At 40.3% G+C, this 15,457-nt stretch overlaps 1 protein-coding gene across 1 annotated transcript in view; it reads left to right on the plus strand.

Annotated features, from left to right (window-relative positions):
- CFAP263 (cilia and flagella associated protein 263) overlaps window positions 1-15,457 on the plus strand; it is a 34,360-nt gene that overhangs the window by 10,383 nt on the left and 8,520 nt on the right. The window contains exons 2-7 of the mRNA XM_074198949.1: window positions 6,028-6,154; window positions 6,749-6,910; window positions 9,551-9,706; window positions 10,634-10,714; window positions 11,143-11,298; window positions 14,075-14,182. Of these exons, the coding sequence (XP_074055050.1) occupies window positions 6,028-6,154; window positions 6,749-6,910; window positions 9,551-9,706; window positions 10,634-10,714; window positions 11,143-11,298; window positions 14,075-14,182 (790 nt within the window). The remainder of the gene's footprint in view (window positions 1-6,027; window positions 6,155-6,748; window positions 6,911-9,550; window positions 9,707-10,633; window positions 10,715-11,142; window positions 11,299-14,074; window positions 14,183-15,457) is intronic.

A 15,457-nucleotide genomic window follows, 5' to 3' on the forward strand; every position in this document is an offset into this window, starting at 1 on the left:
ACATATTAGTCATAAGTTAACTAAGACAACACTGGTTAAAAAAAATCACAAGCACAAATAAAAGATGTAAGTAAAAAATTATAAAGGGAAGTGGAAATGAGAGGAAAAGAAATAATATTGAAGGAAATTGTTTTAGGAAAAATTCCTAGAGTTCACAAAATTAAGCAACAATCTGCAAACAGAAAGAAACCACAGCATCCCTAAAGGGAAGAGTACAAGATTCAACTCTCTTAGGTACACTATAATTAAAAGCCAATACTCTAATTGCCAGCTTCAGAAGAGAGACAGTAAACCAATGAACATCAATCAGAGATTATAGTGGATTTCTCAATGATGATGATGAGATATTCAAAACTGAATAAACAAAATGGAGAAGCATAGGCTATGAACTCATCTACCCAGATTTAATATCTTGCCCTGACAAGCCTCAGCATTGAATTGCTACCACTATATCTTCTGCTGCCTTTACTCTTAAACACAGGCTGATGAATGAAGTGGAAGAAAATCTGACTGGGTTCACTATCAATTTGTGTTACATCATCTCAACCTGGCCTTCATACTTTCCTGGTGACTCACTATCTATCCCATTCACAACAGTAGTTTTTTTCCCAAAGTTTTTCAAACCTCATGGCTCGTCTTTATTTTTTTTTTGCAAGTCAATGTGACTTTCTAGTCACACAACTAGGTAATAAGTGTCTGAGGTCAAATTTGAACTAAGGGCCTCCTGACTCCAGGTCCGGTGCTCTATCCACTGTGCCCCCTAGCTGCCCCTAGTGTATTCTCTTTTACAACATTCTGTCTCCCACTAATAGTTCCTTATAAAGTTGTCCCCTGTTCCTGGAATGACCCCTTTCCTTCTATCTCTTTGGAATCCCCAATATCCCCCAGAGGATTGGCATCCCCCAGAGGATTGGCACTCAAGTGCTATCTCTTTAAGCTGCCCTTTCTGATTCTACTCATGGTTAATGCCCCTGTTCTTCTCCTATGAAAGAATTTAAATTTGTACATATTTTTAAATTTACTGTTGCTACAGGTTGTTGTTGCACCCATGTATACTTCTTTAGGGCAAAAACTATTTTCATCCTCAGCACCCAGCATAGTAGTTAGAGAAATAAACCAGGTAAAGGGTACTGATGGAGAAAGGTGGTATACTCTCTTGAATATTTATGGATGTGAGGAAATCCAAGAGGGATGAAATTTGGCAGAAAGTATTTGAGTGATGTACCACTGACCACCGGGGTAGGCTTGGTATAGTCTTGATGAGGACTTAAGTTAAACAAATATCTGATAGAAATCTATCTCTGGCCAAAGCAGAGCCAGTAATTATTTTTTAACTTGCTTTAAGGACAATTTCATTTTTTTGGAAGATGGGAACTACCATTCTGGTGATAGTTTTGTAATCAAAAAGATTTAAGAGAAATCCTGGAGGTAGGAACTTTGTAGTTGATTATGTTATGTCATAAGCCATGAAAAGTAGTATGATGAGAATACTGTATTTGGGCAAGAAAAATTTGCCATTTATATCCCTGTGGTTTACATTTATTTTGCTTATTGACCATAAACAAGTCATTTCCTTACTTTGAGCCTGAGGTAACACTCTTAAGACATATCTACTAAGTTTTAGATAGATTTCAAACTCCACTAAAGAGTTCTCAGATTGTTGAAATCCATCTTATGCTAATGTATCTGTTTGGACCACATACTCAGAATTATTTACCCAACAAAAGTAACAGTATGCTGTATGAATGCAAAAGACATTCTTTTAAGAGGCATTCAAACCTTGAAAAGTTTGAAGAGAGACATCTGTACTTCAATGCAGTTTTTCAATGATAACCAAATTTCCAAGCCAGAAAAGGATTTTGGAGAGTTGAGGTAGGAACAAATGAAGGAGAAGAGTCAAAGATGATTTTAGGTGGATAAGTGGATGGTCAACCATCAAAAGAAATAGGGAAGTTGATTTTTCTTGATGTCTCATTTGAGCTTCAATTTAACCAATTATGTTTTTTGAAGAATTATTTTCTTAAGCAATACTGGTTCTTTTTCCATGACATTTATTTTGCATAGCTCTCATTTCTTTTTCCATGTTTTTCCTCTACCACTCATCACATTTATCACATACTCTCATATCACATTTCTTCCTCCTTTCTAACTTTTTTTTAACTCTCTTAAAAATCTTTTCCTTAGCTTTTGCTTTAACTTTTCTAGAAATTTTTATTGGGCTTTTGTCCAGTTGGTATTTTATTTTGAGGTTTTATTTGTAGGTGTTTTCAAGTAATTGTCTTCTGTGTGTACTGAGCTTCCCTGTCACTGTAGTTGCTCTTTAGGATTTTTTTAAAAATTTTCTCATTTTCCCAGTTTTTTTCTTGACTTTGGACTTTTTGTTAATTTTGAGCTTTGCTTATTTTGACCAGGGAGTGAGGAAAGTGGGGAGTGTAGAGGTGGGGATGCCTACCCTGAGCTTCTGCTATGTTCATAGCTCAGTCTGAGAGGCTGCAAGTTTTTAGTGCTTTAATAGTCATTTGATTTAGGGAGAAGTCTATTCATTGTCCTCCTGGTCTGAGATTTATATGTTCCTGACCTAGGTTTGGGTCAATTGACTTATGTGATGAGTTTCCATAGACTATTGCTGGTCTCAGTCACTGATAACCCAATGTGAGGTTCTGCAAGTTCAGAGTAACTGAACTTTGTAGCTTACTTTAGTCTTGGTCTTCTGCTCTGATTTTTTTTTTTTTTTTAGCTTTTGCAAGGCAAATGGGGGCCTACACAACTAGGTAATTATTAAATGTGAGACCGGATTTGAACCCAGGTCCTCCTGACTCCAGGGCCGGTGCTCTATCCACTGCGCCACCTAGCCACCCCTGCCCTGATTTTTCCACTGCTGCATCTCCTTTTGTTTGCAGGGGAGGGTGGGAGAGGGGGACTATGGATGAGCAACGTTGTAGATAAAGCCAGACTTTTTTGATATGTTAATTTTGCTGAATAAGTTATACTTTGTCTTAAGGTTGGTTTTCTAAGAGGGTAATGGAGAAGGGTATGGAATACACTAGGGAATGTATGTGTTGTAAAACAGAAGCTATCAATAAAATTATTTTTTTTAAAAAAGTCACTGCTGACCTTGGAAAGAGTTATTTCAATAGTGATGGGAAAGGAAGCCAGATCTCAGGGGATTAAACATTAAGTGGGTGGTGGGAAATAGAGACAGATTACTGTTTCTGGAAATTTATTCCAGAAAGGAAGGAGAGATATATAAGATGATAAGTATAAGGTATGGCAGGGTAAAAGAAAAAGGTGTTTTTAGATAAAGGGAAAGGGACTGAATAGGGAAAGTCAAGGCTTGATGGAGCAACAAGTGCCCCAAGAGACATGTTTGTGAGTCAGAGGCTGAGATTAAGGATGGAAGTGGAATAGGTTGCCTTGGCAAGTAGGAAAGAGTTCTTCATCTTTTTAGAATGGAGAGGAGGGAATTTTTAAAGAGTTCTGAAGTAGAAAGAATAGGAGGTAATGGAAAGCCATAGTCTTAGGGTAATAAGACACACCTATAGCTGTTCTCATGCTTCATCTGGCCAGTCATGAGGGCTTCTCAGCAGTCCCCAAATAACCATAACTCTTCCTGCTTATGGGCCAATAAAGAGATTGTCTCACCATCCCCAAAGTACCAGGTCCATGGTTTGCAGAAACAGGCTGAACTCTGGTTATGTCCTATTACATTCATAAAATAAGCTGGGTAGCCCTCCACCAAGAATGGGAAGTGGGAATAGAGTTGAAGCCTTGAAGAGAGGAGCTTTAAAAGAGCAGCTGTGGGGGAATGTGAGAGGAAATAATATGAGGATTCTATACAGTGGTAAGGACCTAATGGAGGTTAGAAAACATGAATTTGAATGGGGTTGTAGGAAATCATTTTCAAGGCTGATTCCAGGGACACTTGACAGTTATGAGTCAAAGTGTGATCTAAAAGTAGGAAATTAGAAGGTTAGGGAAAATAAAAGGACAAGGGAGGGAAAGATTTCAGGATAGAAGATAGAACCTTTTTGAAACAATTGACTATAGCAGGGGTTTTTAGCCTTCTTTTGGGTTGTAGACCTCATGGCAGTCTGGTGAAACCCCAATGAACCCTTACCAAAATAATGTATTTAAAATAAATTGAAAGAGTTGCTAAGTTTCCTTTACAATTCAGTGATAACATAAAAAAAATGTCATTTTTTCTTATCCACATTCATAGACCACCTAAAATTCTTCTCTAGACTCCTTGTTAAGAACCCTTGACTATAGGATCAAGACCAAGAAAAGCAGGAAATAAAGCTAGAACAGAAAGAACAGGGTGGAATATAAAGTCAAGATTCGAATTTAGATACCCTGACAAAGCACTGTGTTGTTGAAGAGAGATTTGAATTTCTATTTTTAGTGTATGAACCCTTCTCTAATTTTCATTCAAACTTGAGGGTTGGATCCTAGATTCTAGGGGTAAATGTGAATTTGCACTTCTAACACGGTAGCTCATAAGCCCTTACTGTTGTGTTTTCCATTAACAATCAGCCAGCAGACACAATTAACTAAAATGGGTTAGCAAGAAATAACTCCAAAATATCCCTCCATAAACCTGGGTGTATTCACCCTCACACAGTGTACATTGGAAAAGTAGACTCAAGTTAGATTGCAGTGGTAGTGAAGTACCTATATAGGATATGTTTACGTCAAAAGCAGCTTACAACTGTTGATACTACTGCAGGACTGGGAAGTCTTTTCTGTCTTTGTAGAACTCCTCATTCACCTCCTTTTGGGTGTCTCTGTTGGGTGGGTTGAGCAGCTGGGTTTACAGGATCTTGTTTTTCTTCATAGCTGGCATTCTTCTTTGTAACCAGGGATTCTATTTTGTAAAGCTGCTGCTTCTTTCTCATGAGACAACCTTCTTTTATTGGTGGTTTTCTTCTTCTCTGCATTCTTCTGGATTCAATGTCTCCTACTTATCGAGTGACTTCACTTCAAAATGATATGTTTGAGGGAGAAGAGAGAAACTCTGTCCTCCTAAAGAATGATTTCCATTCAAGGGCCTTGTTCCTCTCCCACTATTGACTCCTGGCTTGGAACTCCTTCCAACTGAACTGCAGGCTTTAGGGTTTAGCTATTTAAAACCATCAATGGGAATTTAATTTTTTGCTTGTACAGATGAAGCTATTCCCTTTAATTTTGCTAGAGAAAGGTCATATCACAAAGGGATCACTGCATCTTTTAACACCTTGTTTACAACATTTTGTGATTATATTCTGGGTTTTCTGAGCTAGGCCGAGGCTTTCAAATGTCAATTTCTCTACACTATTCTTAAAATTCCTTAGTAGGAGAAAATCTTCATAGAGAGAACCTAGTGATTTTTTCCCATTTTTCTTTCCAGCTCCTAGTTTGTGAATTCTTTTGAGGGCCGGGGAGGAGGAGGGGGCAGATGCCTTCTTTTTTTAATATTGATATCCCCCTCCACACTTAACAGAGGTGCTCTGTACACACTAGGGGCCTTATAACTATTTTTACCATTGAAGTAACAAACCTTACTGTCTCCTACAGGATAGTAGTAGAAATATTCTTGGTCCTGGCAGAAGTCTTATGTTTTTGCCCTTGAGAAGGTTAGGAAGACATCATTTGGGCAGGCATGTGATGATTATCACTCATCATTTCAAACTTTTAAAGAACCATCTGTTGCAAACTTGCTTCTGTTTATAATGAATTTCCAGTAGATTATTCCATCTGTTGGGTGCTGGAAATAAAATAACTGAGAAAAAACACATAAACCAGGGGAAATGTCTGAAGGTTGTGCTAAGTGTGTAATTGCAAAAATATATTCATTGGGTGGATTTACATTTGACAAAGTAGAAATTTCAAGGTGAAACCTAGAGTCTTGGCTTAGTACGAATCCCTAGTTCGATTGCTAGCCTCTTGAGTTTTGTGGTGCTTTAAGTAAGCTAGACATTGACCACTGTCCTTTTTAGCTCAAGAGTCACTGAGCAACAAGATTTATTCAGTCATCCATCATTTTTGCAGCTATGGAAACTCTTCTCTCAAAGTGGAAATTGAGATGTTTGAGAAATATTACAATAAGCTGGAGCCTCGCGATCAGCGCTTCCCACGGATATCAGATTTAAGATCATCAAGCTTGGACTTTACTCAGGTACTAACCATAATGAGAGACATTTGTGTCATTTCATTCCAGTGTCGAGGTACAGTCCCATGTCTTCCTTCCTCCTCCGAGAAGCTGCCTCGTCTTTCCCCCCTGCTTTGACTTTCGTACCTCCCTTCCTTTGCTTTCTAATTGGTGTACAAGAAGATATTTTTAGTTACTGGCACATCTTTTCGATAGGAGAGAGCCATTCTCAATATGTCTATACTGCTTCCCAGTATTACCTTGCATACACAGGCAGTGAGAAAGGAAGGTGCTAGAAAAAGGTTTAACCACCTTCTGGGCCCAGACCCACTGAATTTTTGAAACTGGTCCTAGCAGACTTTCAGCCTGGGCTCCGGCTCTGTCTTCAGATCTGGTCCATGCCTCTGCGTCTCCCTGGTCTTTATCTTTTTCTGAACTTTTCTCAGGAGATTACTATGGAAGCCTTTTCCCATTGCCCTGCTCCTAACATCTTAGGCTGGGTTGGAGTTACCATTTTGGGTCCTCGTCTTGGGCGGGGGGGGGGCCTCCTGTCTTCCACCACTCATTTGTTGACCTCCTTTGACTGGTTCTAGCCTGATGATATCATGACTATTTTGCCAGTTACGAAGCAGGCGGAAATCTAAATCCCGGGTAACTGCAGACCGTCTGTTGGTCCTCCTGGTGGATCAGAAATGTGACCTGGCCCTGCGGGAACTAGAAGACATCAAAGAAGAAATGAGGCAACTGAAGGCAAATTCTGAGCGGGACCTTCAACGGCAAGAGGTATCATCTTCCCTAGAATAGTCAGTACAATTTTCTTTTATAACATTGCTAATTAACTCTTCAGTTAGCTAGCAAATACAAATATTTATGTGGCATCCATTAGTTAATCAACAAGCATTTATTAAGTACCTTCTATATGCTGTGCCAAGCTCTGGGGATACAAAGAAAGGCAGACAACAGGCTTTGCTTTCTAGGAGCTCACATCCTAAGGTGGGAGACAGCACAGAAACATCTCTGTACGTAAAGATGCATACTGTGCATCTAGGGCATGGCCTTGGCAAGGGGGGCAGGGAAGGCCCTCCTGCCCAACTTGGGAAGGAAGCCAGGAGGGAGAGCAGTGGAGGGAGGTGTTCCATAGGAGGAGATCAGGGTTTTAAAGAAACCAGATCCACTTATTTGGCAAACACTTCCTAAGTCATTTTTTCCTTCAAGAAATGTGTGGCCTTGTTGGAGAACAGACAAACCAACATGAAACAGTAATGAACAACATAGTAAAGTTTATAATTAAATGGTAAAGTGTGTGATACAGATATTGGTACTTAGGGAAAAGGAAAATTCTGGAGATGGAGAGGCCCTGGCTTAAAGTGCTGGGATCTAACCAGGCAAAGGGACCAGGAGGACCTTCATTTTAGGCAAGGAGATCACAAAGGAAGGGACTGTGTATTGTATTCATGGGACAGTGAGGAGACTGGCCTACTTAAAGAGAGCATATTGGAGAGTTGGGGTGGGAGGAATAAAATTAGACAGGAGGCTCGGGCCATCTAGCTGCAGGCAGAGAGTCCAGCCTACACGCAACGGCACCTAAGAAATTCTTTGAGGTTTGAGCCAAGGAAAGACAGAACAAAAGCCCCAGTGGACAAAGGTGTAGATGCATCAAATGAAGGACAGGTTTTTTGAGACAGAGGCCAGAATCAGGATGTTTTTGGAGGGATTAAGGGAAGAGAAGAGATGAACAGAAGGAATTTCAAAGGAAGAATCAAAAGGATTCAATTACTTCTGAATCCTGAGAGAGAGAAGACTGGGTAAAAATAAATGACAAGTGACTGAGAGAAAAGTGATGTCTTGTGTGTAGGGAGCAGGAAGGGGAATTCATCCTTTGACTCTAGAAGACAGTACTCAAGAATGTTCTAGAATGACCTTGGAATCTCTCCTCTGTGTGAAGTTGTCTCTCTAGTTTCTTCTGCTGACCTGCAAACACAGACTCAGAGCTCCTCCATCTTTACCCATTCAGGATCCTGGTGACTGCCGAGTACCTGTCTTCTATTCTTATTCCTAATTCTTTTTCTCTTTCAGGAGATTCTATAATAAAAATAGACTAATCAAATAGAATATGGTCTACAAGGACTCAAGATTGTGAAAGATGTATTGATACTATTTTAGAGCTTGATTTGACTTCAACATACTTCTATTATAAACATGTGGAAATACATACTAGCTAATGACAGCAAGTACTTACAAACTACTTTTGGTTTGCGAAAACACTTTCGATTATGATCTCATTTGATCCTCACAATAGTCCTAGGAGGTAGGTACTATGATTCCCATTTTACAGATGAGGAAACTGAGGTAAGCTGAGGTCAACTGACTTGCTCAAGATCATAGTATGTGACCTGATCTAAGACTGCATTTGAACACAGGTCTTCCTGATTTTGCTTATCTCCGTCTCTACCTTGAAGGACTATCATATAGGCAGAAGTCACTTAGAACATTATTAAACCTGCACAAACTTCACTCTGACCTCTACATTTATACTCCCACTTTTATTTACTTAAACCATCTCCCATCCCCATTCACTTAACTATAATTAAGAGACCCTCATGTTTACCTATAATCATTATTCCCTTGCAAGCACTGATTTTTCCAAAAGGAGAAACTGAGAATTACATTCTTTTTTTTTATATTTTGCAAAGCAATGGTGTTAAGTGGCTTGCCCAAGGCCACACGGCTAGGTAATTATTAAGTGTCTGAGATCGGATTTGAACCCAGGTACTCCTGACTCCAAGGCCGGTGCTCTATCCACGGCGCCACCTAGCCGCCCCCAGAATTACATTCTTTAATTTCATTTAGGCCAGCTCTGCCTGGTTTGTACCACTTTCTAAGTCTTTTTAGGTTCTCCATTATTCAGTATTTGGGGCATGTGCTTATTTTTATGGCAATCCTGAAATGCTGTCATGGTAGAATATTGATAAATGCAAAGGTGGTGGATGGACCTCAAAGGGCTGTGCTTCTTTTCATCTATCACTTCTAGAACACATGGGAGAGGTGCCCCAGCCCTGTTCCCTAATGAGAACTCCATTACACCAGGGCAGGGTCCAGGTTATTTTGGGAAAGTTCCTGTGGGAGAAAGTTCTGGGAAATTATTCCGGGGAATTCAGAATGTACTTTGTAAATAAATCCAAGATACTTTGAAGAGTTTAGACTGCTAAAAATTGGGGATACTAGGAAAGGCTTTGTATGAGAAGTGTACTTGTATTGATGCCTGAAGGGAGTGTCTCACACATAGACAATACTTTTTTTGTGAATTACTGATTCTAAGGGGTGGAGGCAAGGTTGGGTGAAGTGCTGAGGTTGGGGAGCCCCTCAACCTGTAACCTAGGGGCTCTGCCCCTCCAAACTCATCCTCTGTCCTGACTTTTTTAGGCTATCATAGAAGAGGCAGAAATCCGATGGGGTGACACCAAAAAGGCCATGCAGGAGTTTAAGAATGAGATCCTGAATACCATATCCAAGAAGCGGGGCAGCGCCGTGGCCACACAGAGGGTGCTGAAATACATAGAAGACAAGAATATACGCAAGGCGAGCTTGGCAGGGCCCTCTGGGGGGATGGGCAAAGGGGGGCACCAGTGACCTCTTCTGGATATGGATGTATCTTACATTATGATCACCAAACATCAGTAGGGGAAAATCTGTGAAGTCAGTGCTCCAAGGATACCATTTTGTAGAGGAAGAAACTGAGGCTTAGTGATCTGCCCTATTCCAGAGCTGGCCTAGGACTTCCAACTCCACATCTCACCCAAACCCTCTCCTGTGACCACTGGCTCTTTTCATTACACAATTCTAATAGGCTTATGCTTCACAAATTTAAATTATTAATCATCAATACCTCTGATCCAGCAGCAGGACTTTTATTTCTTTAAAGATATGGGGGGCAGCTAGGTGGCACAGTGGATAGAGTGCCAGTCCCAGAGTTAGGAGGACCTGAGTTCAAATCCAGTCTCAGACAATAATTACCTAGCTGTGTGACCTTGGGCAAGTTACTTAACCCCATTGCCTTGTAAAAAAAAAAAAAGAGAAAGGTAAGGATTTTGAATTTTTAGCTTAAAAACCACATGGCAAAGTTGCTGTTTTTTCTCCTCACTTCTCTTCCTTACCCATTTTCAGTTGATACTATGGAAAAATCTATCTTCATCTGGAAAGACCATGGGGAGTAGAGAGCTTCTTGTGTCCAGTGTTCAGCCAATGGGTTCCTAGAATATTAAAAGAGGGACCCAGGAGACTTGGTTTAGGAAGGCTGATGGAGAGGGTTTGAAGAACCAAAGCTTTTTTTGCTCCAAAGACTCATCCCCTCAGTCCAGACAGGACTATCCTCTGGGCAGTGGGGCCTTAAAATGAGTTTAAACAATGTTCTTGGTTAAAAATATGATTTGTAACCATATACATCTGTGCCGGGAGAAGGAAAAGGGGGATAAAAAAACATTCCTCTTTTCTTTTTTGTAATTAAAGGATGCTTTGAAGGATAAATTACGTTTGAAAAACCTTTCACTCAAAGTCCAGAAGAAAAAACTACTGATGCAGTTGAAGCAGGTATGTGATGGGGGTACCTATCAATATCTCAAAATAGTTTTGTTTCTGTGGGGTTTAGAGTGAGGATAACTGAGCTCAGCTCCAGAGAGAAATTGGTAGATGTGCTTCTTCCTCCTTGGTTTTACCTGATAGATTTTTCTTACCTCTTTTCCTCAAATCGTTGCCTGGGGAGAGGAGGGGACATATTTAAAAATAAAAGCGATATACAAAGAAAAACTAGCAATAAAAATAGATTTTATTTTAAACAAGGTCTTTCCATCACAGTAGATTTTAGGAACCATTTTTTCCTAAATTTTCAAGGATAGAAATAACTGCACCAAATATATTTCCAAGATTACTTACAAAATAATAATTTATTCATCAAATTGTGGGAAATAAATGTTGCTACTGGAATGGTCTTTAGCCGTTTCCTTTTCTCTGATTTGCAGAAGGAAGAGGTTGGGGAGGCACTCCACGACGTGGATTTTCAGCAGCTGAAGATCGAGAATGTTCAGTTTCTAGACAATATTGATCAACGGAATCGAGAACTGATCCAGCTCAAGCTTACAGCGGGAAATGCTCTCCATGTCCTCAATTTATACAAAGTAAGGATAAGAGGAATGTGGCACATCTGGCCCACTCTGATTACTGCAGCTTCTTAGATTAATTAAGACTAGAGTCATATACTGAAAAAGATTCTTTAAACTCTTATCAAGGGATCTCTCTGGGTCTTTGGGCAGCACTATATGATGAATGGAATAGGAGGACTCACTTAATCTGTCTGAGACTCAGTTTCCTCACCTGATAAATGGAGATACTTATTCTTGTCCTATCTCCCTCACAGGGAAGTTATGGGAAATAAAAGAGATCAAGTGTGGAAAGTCCCTTTGAAAACCAACAAAGCATAATGGAGACATCAAATGATAGGGTTATGAATATTCTTGTTCATGTTACTGGTTTTCCATTATTATTCATTGACAGACATCTCAAAATTCACTTAACCTTCCTTAGAATTATCTGCTGAATAGGAGGAAAAAAGCCATATTCTGTGTGATGCTGCAAATATTATGGAGTTTCATCCTTGAAGACAAATGGACATTGGAAAGAGACACTCAGAGAGACCTCGAATTCTTTTGGGGGGGGGCAGAGTGTGGGGCATAGGGATGCACATGGGATTCATCAATAGCTTCAGAGGTCAAAGGTCTAGATACATTTAGCTGCACTTCTGATCTCTTAGATCCCCCAATGTTTCCAGAGTCTTGATCATGAAGGAAGCGATGACCAAGGACTAGCAATAGTACACTCAGGTTCCTGTACATAGAACCATTTAGGGTCAGTCTAAGAAAAGCCCCAGATGGCTGGGAAGGGAGGAAAGGAAACACCACAAATAAAGCCTGGCCTCTTTGGCAAAATAAGCCTTAGAAGGGCAGCTAGATGGCAACACTTGATACTTGCTAGTTCTGTGACTTTGGGCAAGTCATTTAACCCCATTGTCCCACCAAAACAAAAAAATGAAGAGGAAGAAGAAGCCTTAAAAATAACCACTGCTCTAACTACCATTTATCACCTCTGCCCTCCACCATCTGTTCTTTTTGCGATCTTCCACATTACCTGACTGTGCTGTGTTCAAAGAGAATCACTGCCCTATGGTCCTGGGAGAGAGGCTCAGGTTCCTAGGCTATCAGATGGGGACTTTATTCCTGAAATATTTGCTTAATTATTATTGGAGGATATTTGGGTATAAATATCCTATATTTAAGGTGTGCAGCCCTCTTTGACTGTTTTCAAAGTCTGATAAAAGCTATTCCTCCATCTGATCAGGAGTCTTTTCTTGAAACCAAGACTGTCTGGGATATGTGGCCTCCAGAGATAGAACATTCCTTTTAGCCACAGAAAATGAAACAGTATGTTTGTGCTTGCTCTTATGCTATATTCTTTGGTCTATTTTTAGCTAGAATAGATCTTCCTTTCCCAGATCCATAGAAGGTCAGAGCTGGAATGGAATACTCACCCCTCAGTTTACAAATGAGAGGGATAGGGTACCTCACTGGAACTTGAAATCTGAAATTCAAGGCTCTGAAATCATCCCAGATGTTAACTGTACTTCACAAATATTTCATTTCAAGTTCTAAAGTACCAAGAGACTGCACAGCTTGGTGAATAGAAGACTTCTAGTCGGGAAACTCTGGTCTGGTGACCTTGGGGGAGATGGCCAACTTCCACAGTCCACCTTTCTAGCTTTTGAAGACTAGTAGATTGCTGAGCTGCTCACCAAGGGGATTTCCTCCAGTTCCCCATGTCAGTGAAATCATTATGGATCTAGGACCCTTCTTTCCAAAATAGTTCTGTGAAATTGTATTCATTCAGACTAGAGCTAGAGACTGTCTATGAACTAGGAAAAAGGAAAAACTGAATAGAAGAATATTTTAAAAATATATAATTTGTTACCTTTCAGGCTATAATCATATGAACCTAAACAAAATAATGCAAACAGAGGAATTTGTTTTAACAAACATGTAAAAATTGATTTGCAATCAGCTGATTGGTGATGCGGAAATGTGCATCATTTACTTTGTATATAATATATAAATCAAAATATATCATAAACTAAATTAATATATTTATTATATATAAGTGCTTCAATGGCCTGAGGAGGTGGGAAATTTTTTTTTTTTAGTTTTTTGCAAGGCAAAAGGGGTTAAGTGCCTTGCCCAAGGCCACACAGCTAGATAATTATTAAATGTCTGAGACTAGATTTGAACCCAGGTACTCTTGACTCTGGGGCTGGTGCTTTATCCACTACGCCACCTAGCCGCCCCTAAGGTGGGAAAAATTTTATCCAGATACTGAACTAAACATTTTACAAATGTTACCCAACCCTGGAGGTGGATGCTGTTATGATTCCATTTTATAGTTGGGAAAACTGAGAAGTGACAGGCCTAGGGTCGCACAACTAGTGAGTGGCTAAGACTGGACTAGAACTCTTCTGGACTCCAGGCTGGCACTCCAGGCTCTCTGGTGTCCCCCAGCCATTCCTATTGGTTGAAGCATTTTGTTTATACCAGAACATTTTTCTTTGGTAGTACAAAGGGAAATTTCAGCCCTGAAGTCACCCACATTCCAAGTCAGCAGAATCTGAATTAATAACTTTTGTTTTACATGAACATTTTTAAGTTTAATGTGAAGTTCTTATGTTTTATCTTTGATTACTCTGCATGTTCGATTTCAGGGCAGGCTGAGTGTGTAGGACCCCTGAGGTCAGGACGCCCTGCTATGTGGGGAGGACCTCCTAGAGGAGGGAAGACCCCTTCCAACCCCTCTCATTCCCAGTGTGGTGAGACCGTCTCTGCTCACTAACTTTGGCATCCTATCCTATTTCAGACCAAACTTTTCCGAGCAACAGAAACAACCAACCATGTGGAAAAAGAGATCTCTCTGAGGAAGGAGATACTAGAGAAAATTGAGAAGGAAACCATACAAGCTGAAGAGGTGAGATGTGGCTTAGATATTTTATATCTCAGTTCTCTTGGGAGCAGTGGAATGTGCTGCCAAGGTCCCAGATTGGGAACTGGAAGATCCTGGGTTCAAGTCCAGCTCATCCTCCTGTCATCTCAGTGAGCTTGGGCAAGTCACTCAATAATTTGAGCCTCATTTTCCCCTCTGAGTTTCATTCCAGTTCTAAGTCTATAATCTTCTAAAAATGTTTTGTCTTGATTATGAAGGGAAGCAATACGTCACCCAAAGTGAAAATGATCTTTTAAGTTTAACACAGAATCTAACTCAGCCTTGGGAAAACTCCCACTACAACCTGCCTGACAAGTGTTGTGCCCTCTACATCAGAAGGCCTCTGAGGAGGGGACATCCAATGCTTCCACTGGCTGCTCCTTCTCCTGGTGGATAACTCTCATTGGTAGGAAGTTTTCCTGACATCAACCTAAAATCTCCCTTCAGAACTCCCTATCAGGACTGGTTCCGCTGTTTGGGTCGAGAAAAGTCAAGTCTAATCCCTTGTTCAGCAACTAGCATGCCTCCTCTTCTTTAGGCTAAGCATTCCGAGTTCCATCTGAGTTCCACTGGCCAGTCTTCCTAGGACATGATTTTGCGATTCATTACCATACCAGTTGTCCTTCTCTGACTTCTAGCTTATAGGACCCAGAACTAATTCAGATGTGAGTCAACTAGAGCAGACAGAGCAGGGCAGACATCTGGCTCCTTTAGTCCTGGAAGCTCAGGCTTCATTTGTTTGGCCGCCATATTTGTTACACTACTGGTCCACTTTGAGTTTGCAGCCCACCAAAATCTCCCCATCTTTTTCAAATGAATGATTGTCTAACTTTGCTTCAAATATCTTGTACTTGTGAGGTCAGTTTTTTGAGCCCAAATATAAGACTGCATTTATTAATTTCATTCTTATGAGATTCAATTAGATTTCCAACCTGTCAGTAACTTTTTGGATCCTGATTCTCTCCTTCAATAGGTTAACTGCAGTCAATTTTGTATCATCACAAATGGGACTAGCATGCCATCCATATCTTTTTTTTGGCAAGGCAATGGGGTTAAGTGACTTGCCCACAGTCACACAGCTAGGTAATTATTAAGTGTCTGAGGCCGGATTTGAATTTGGGTCATCCTGACTCCAGGGCTGGTGCTCCATCCACTGTGCCACCTAGCTGCCCCCATTCATATCTTTAATCAAGTAATTTATAAAAATGTTAAATACTGCAAGGCCAAGTCCAGTTCCTCTGGAGCACTCTCCTGGAGGCT

The sequence above is a fragment of the Macrotis lagotis genome, chromosome 1, assembly GCF_037893015.1.
Source record: "Macrotis lagotis isolate mMagLag1 chromosome 1, bilby.v1.9.chrom.fasta, whole genome shotgun sequence".
Classification (NCBI taxonomy): Eukaryota; Metazoa; Chordata; class Mammalia; order Peramelemorphia; family Peramelidae; genus Macrotis; species Macrotis lagotis.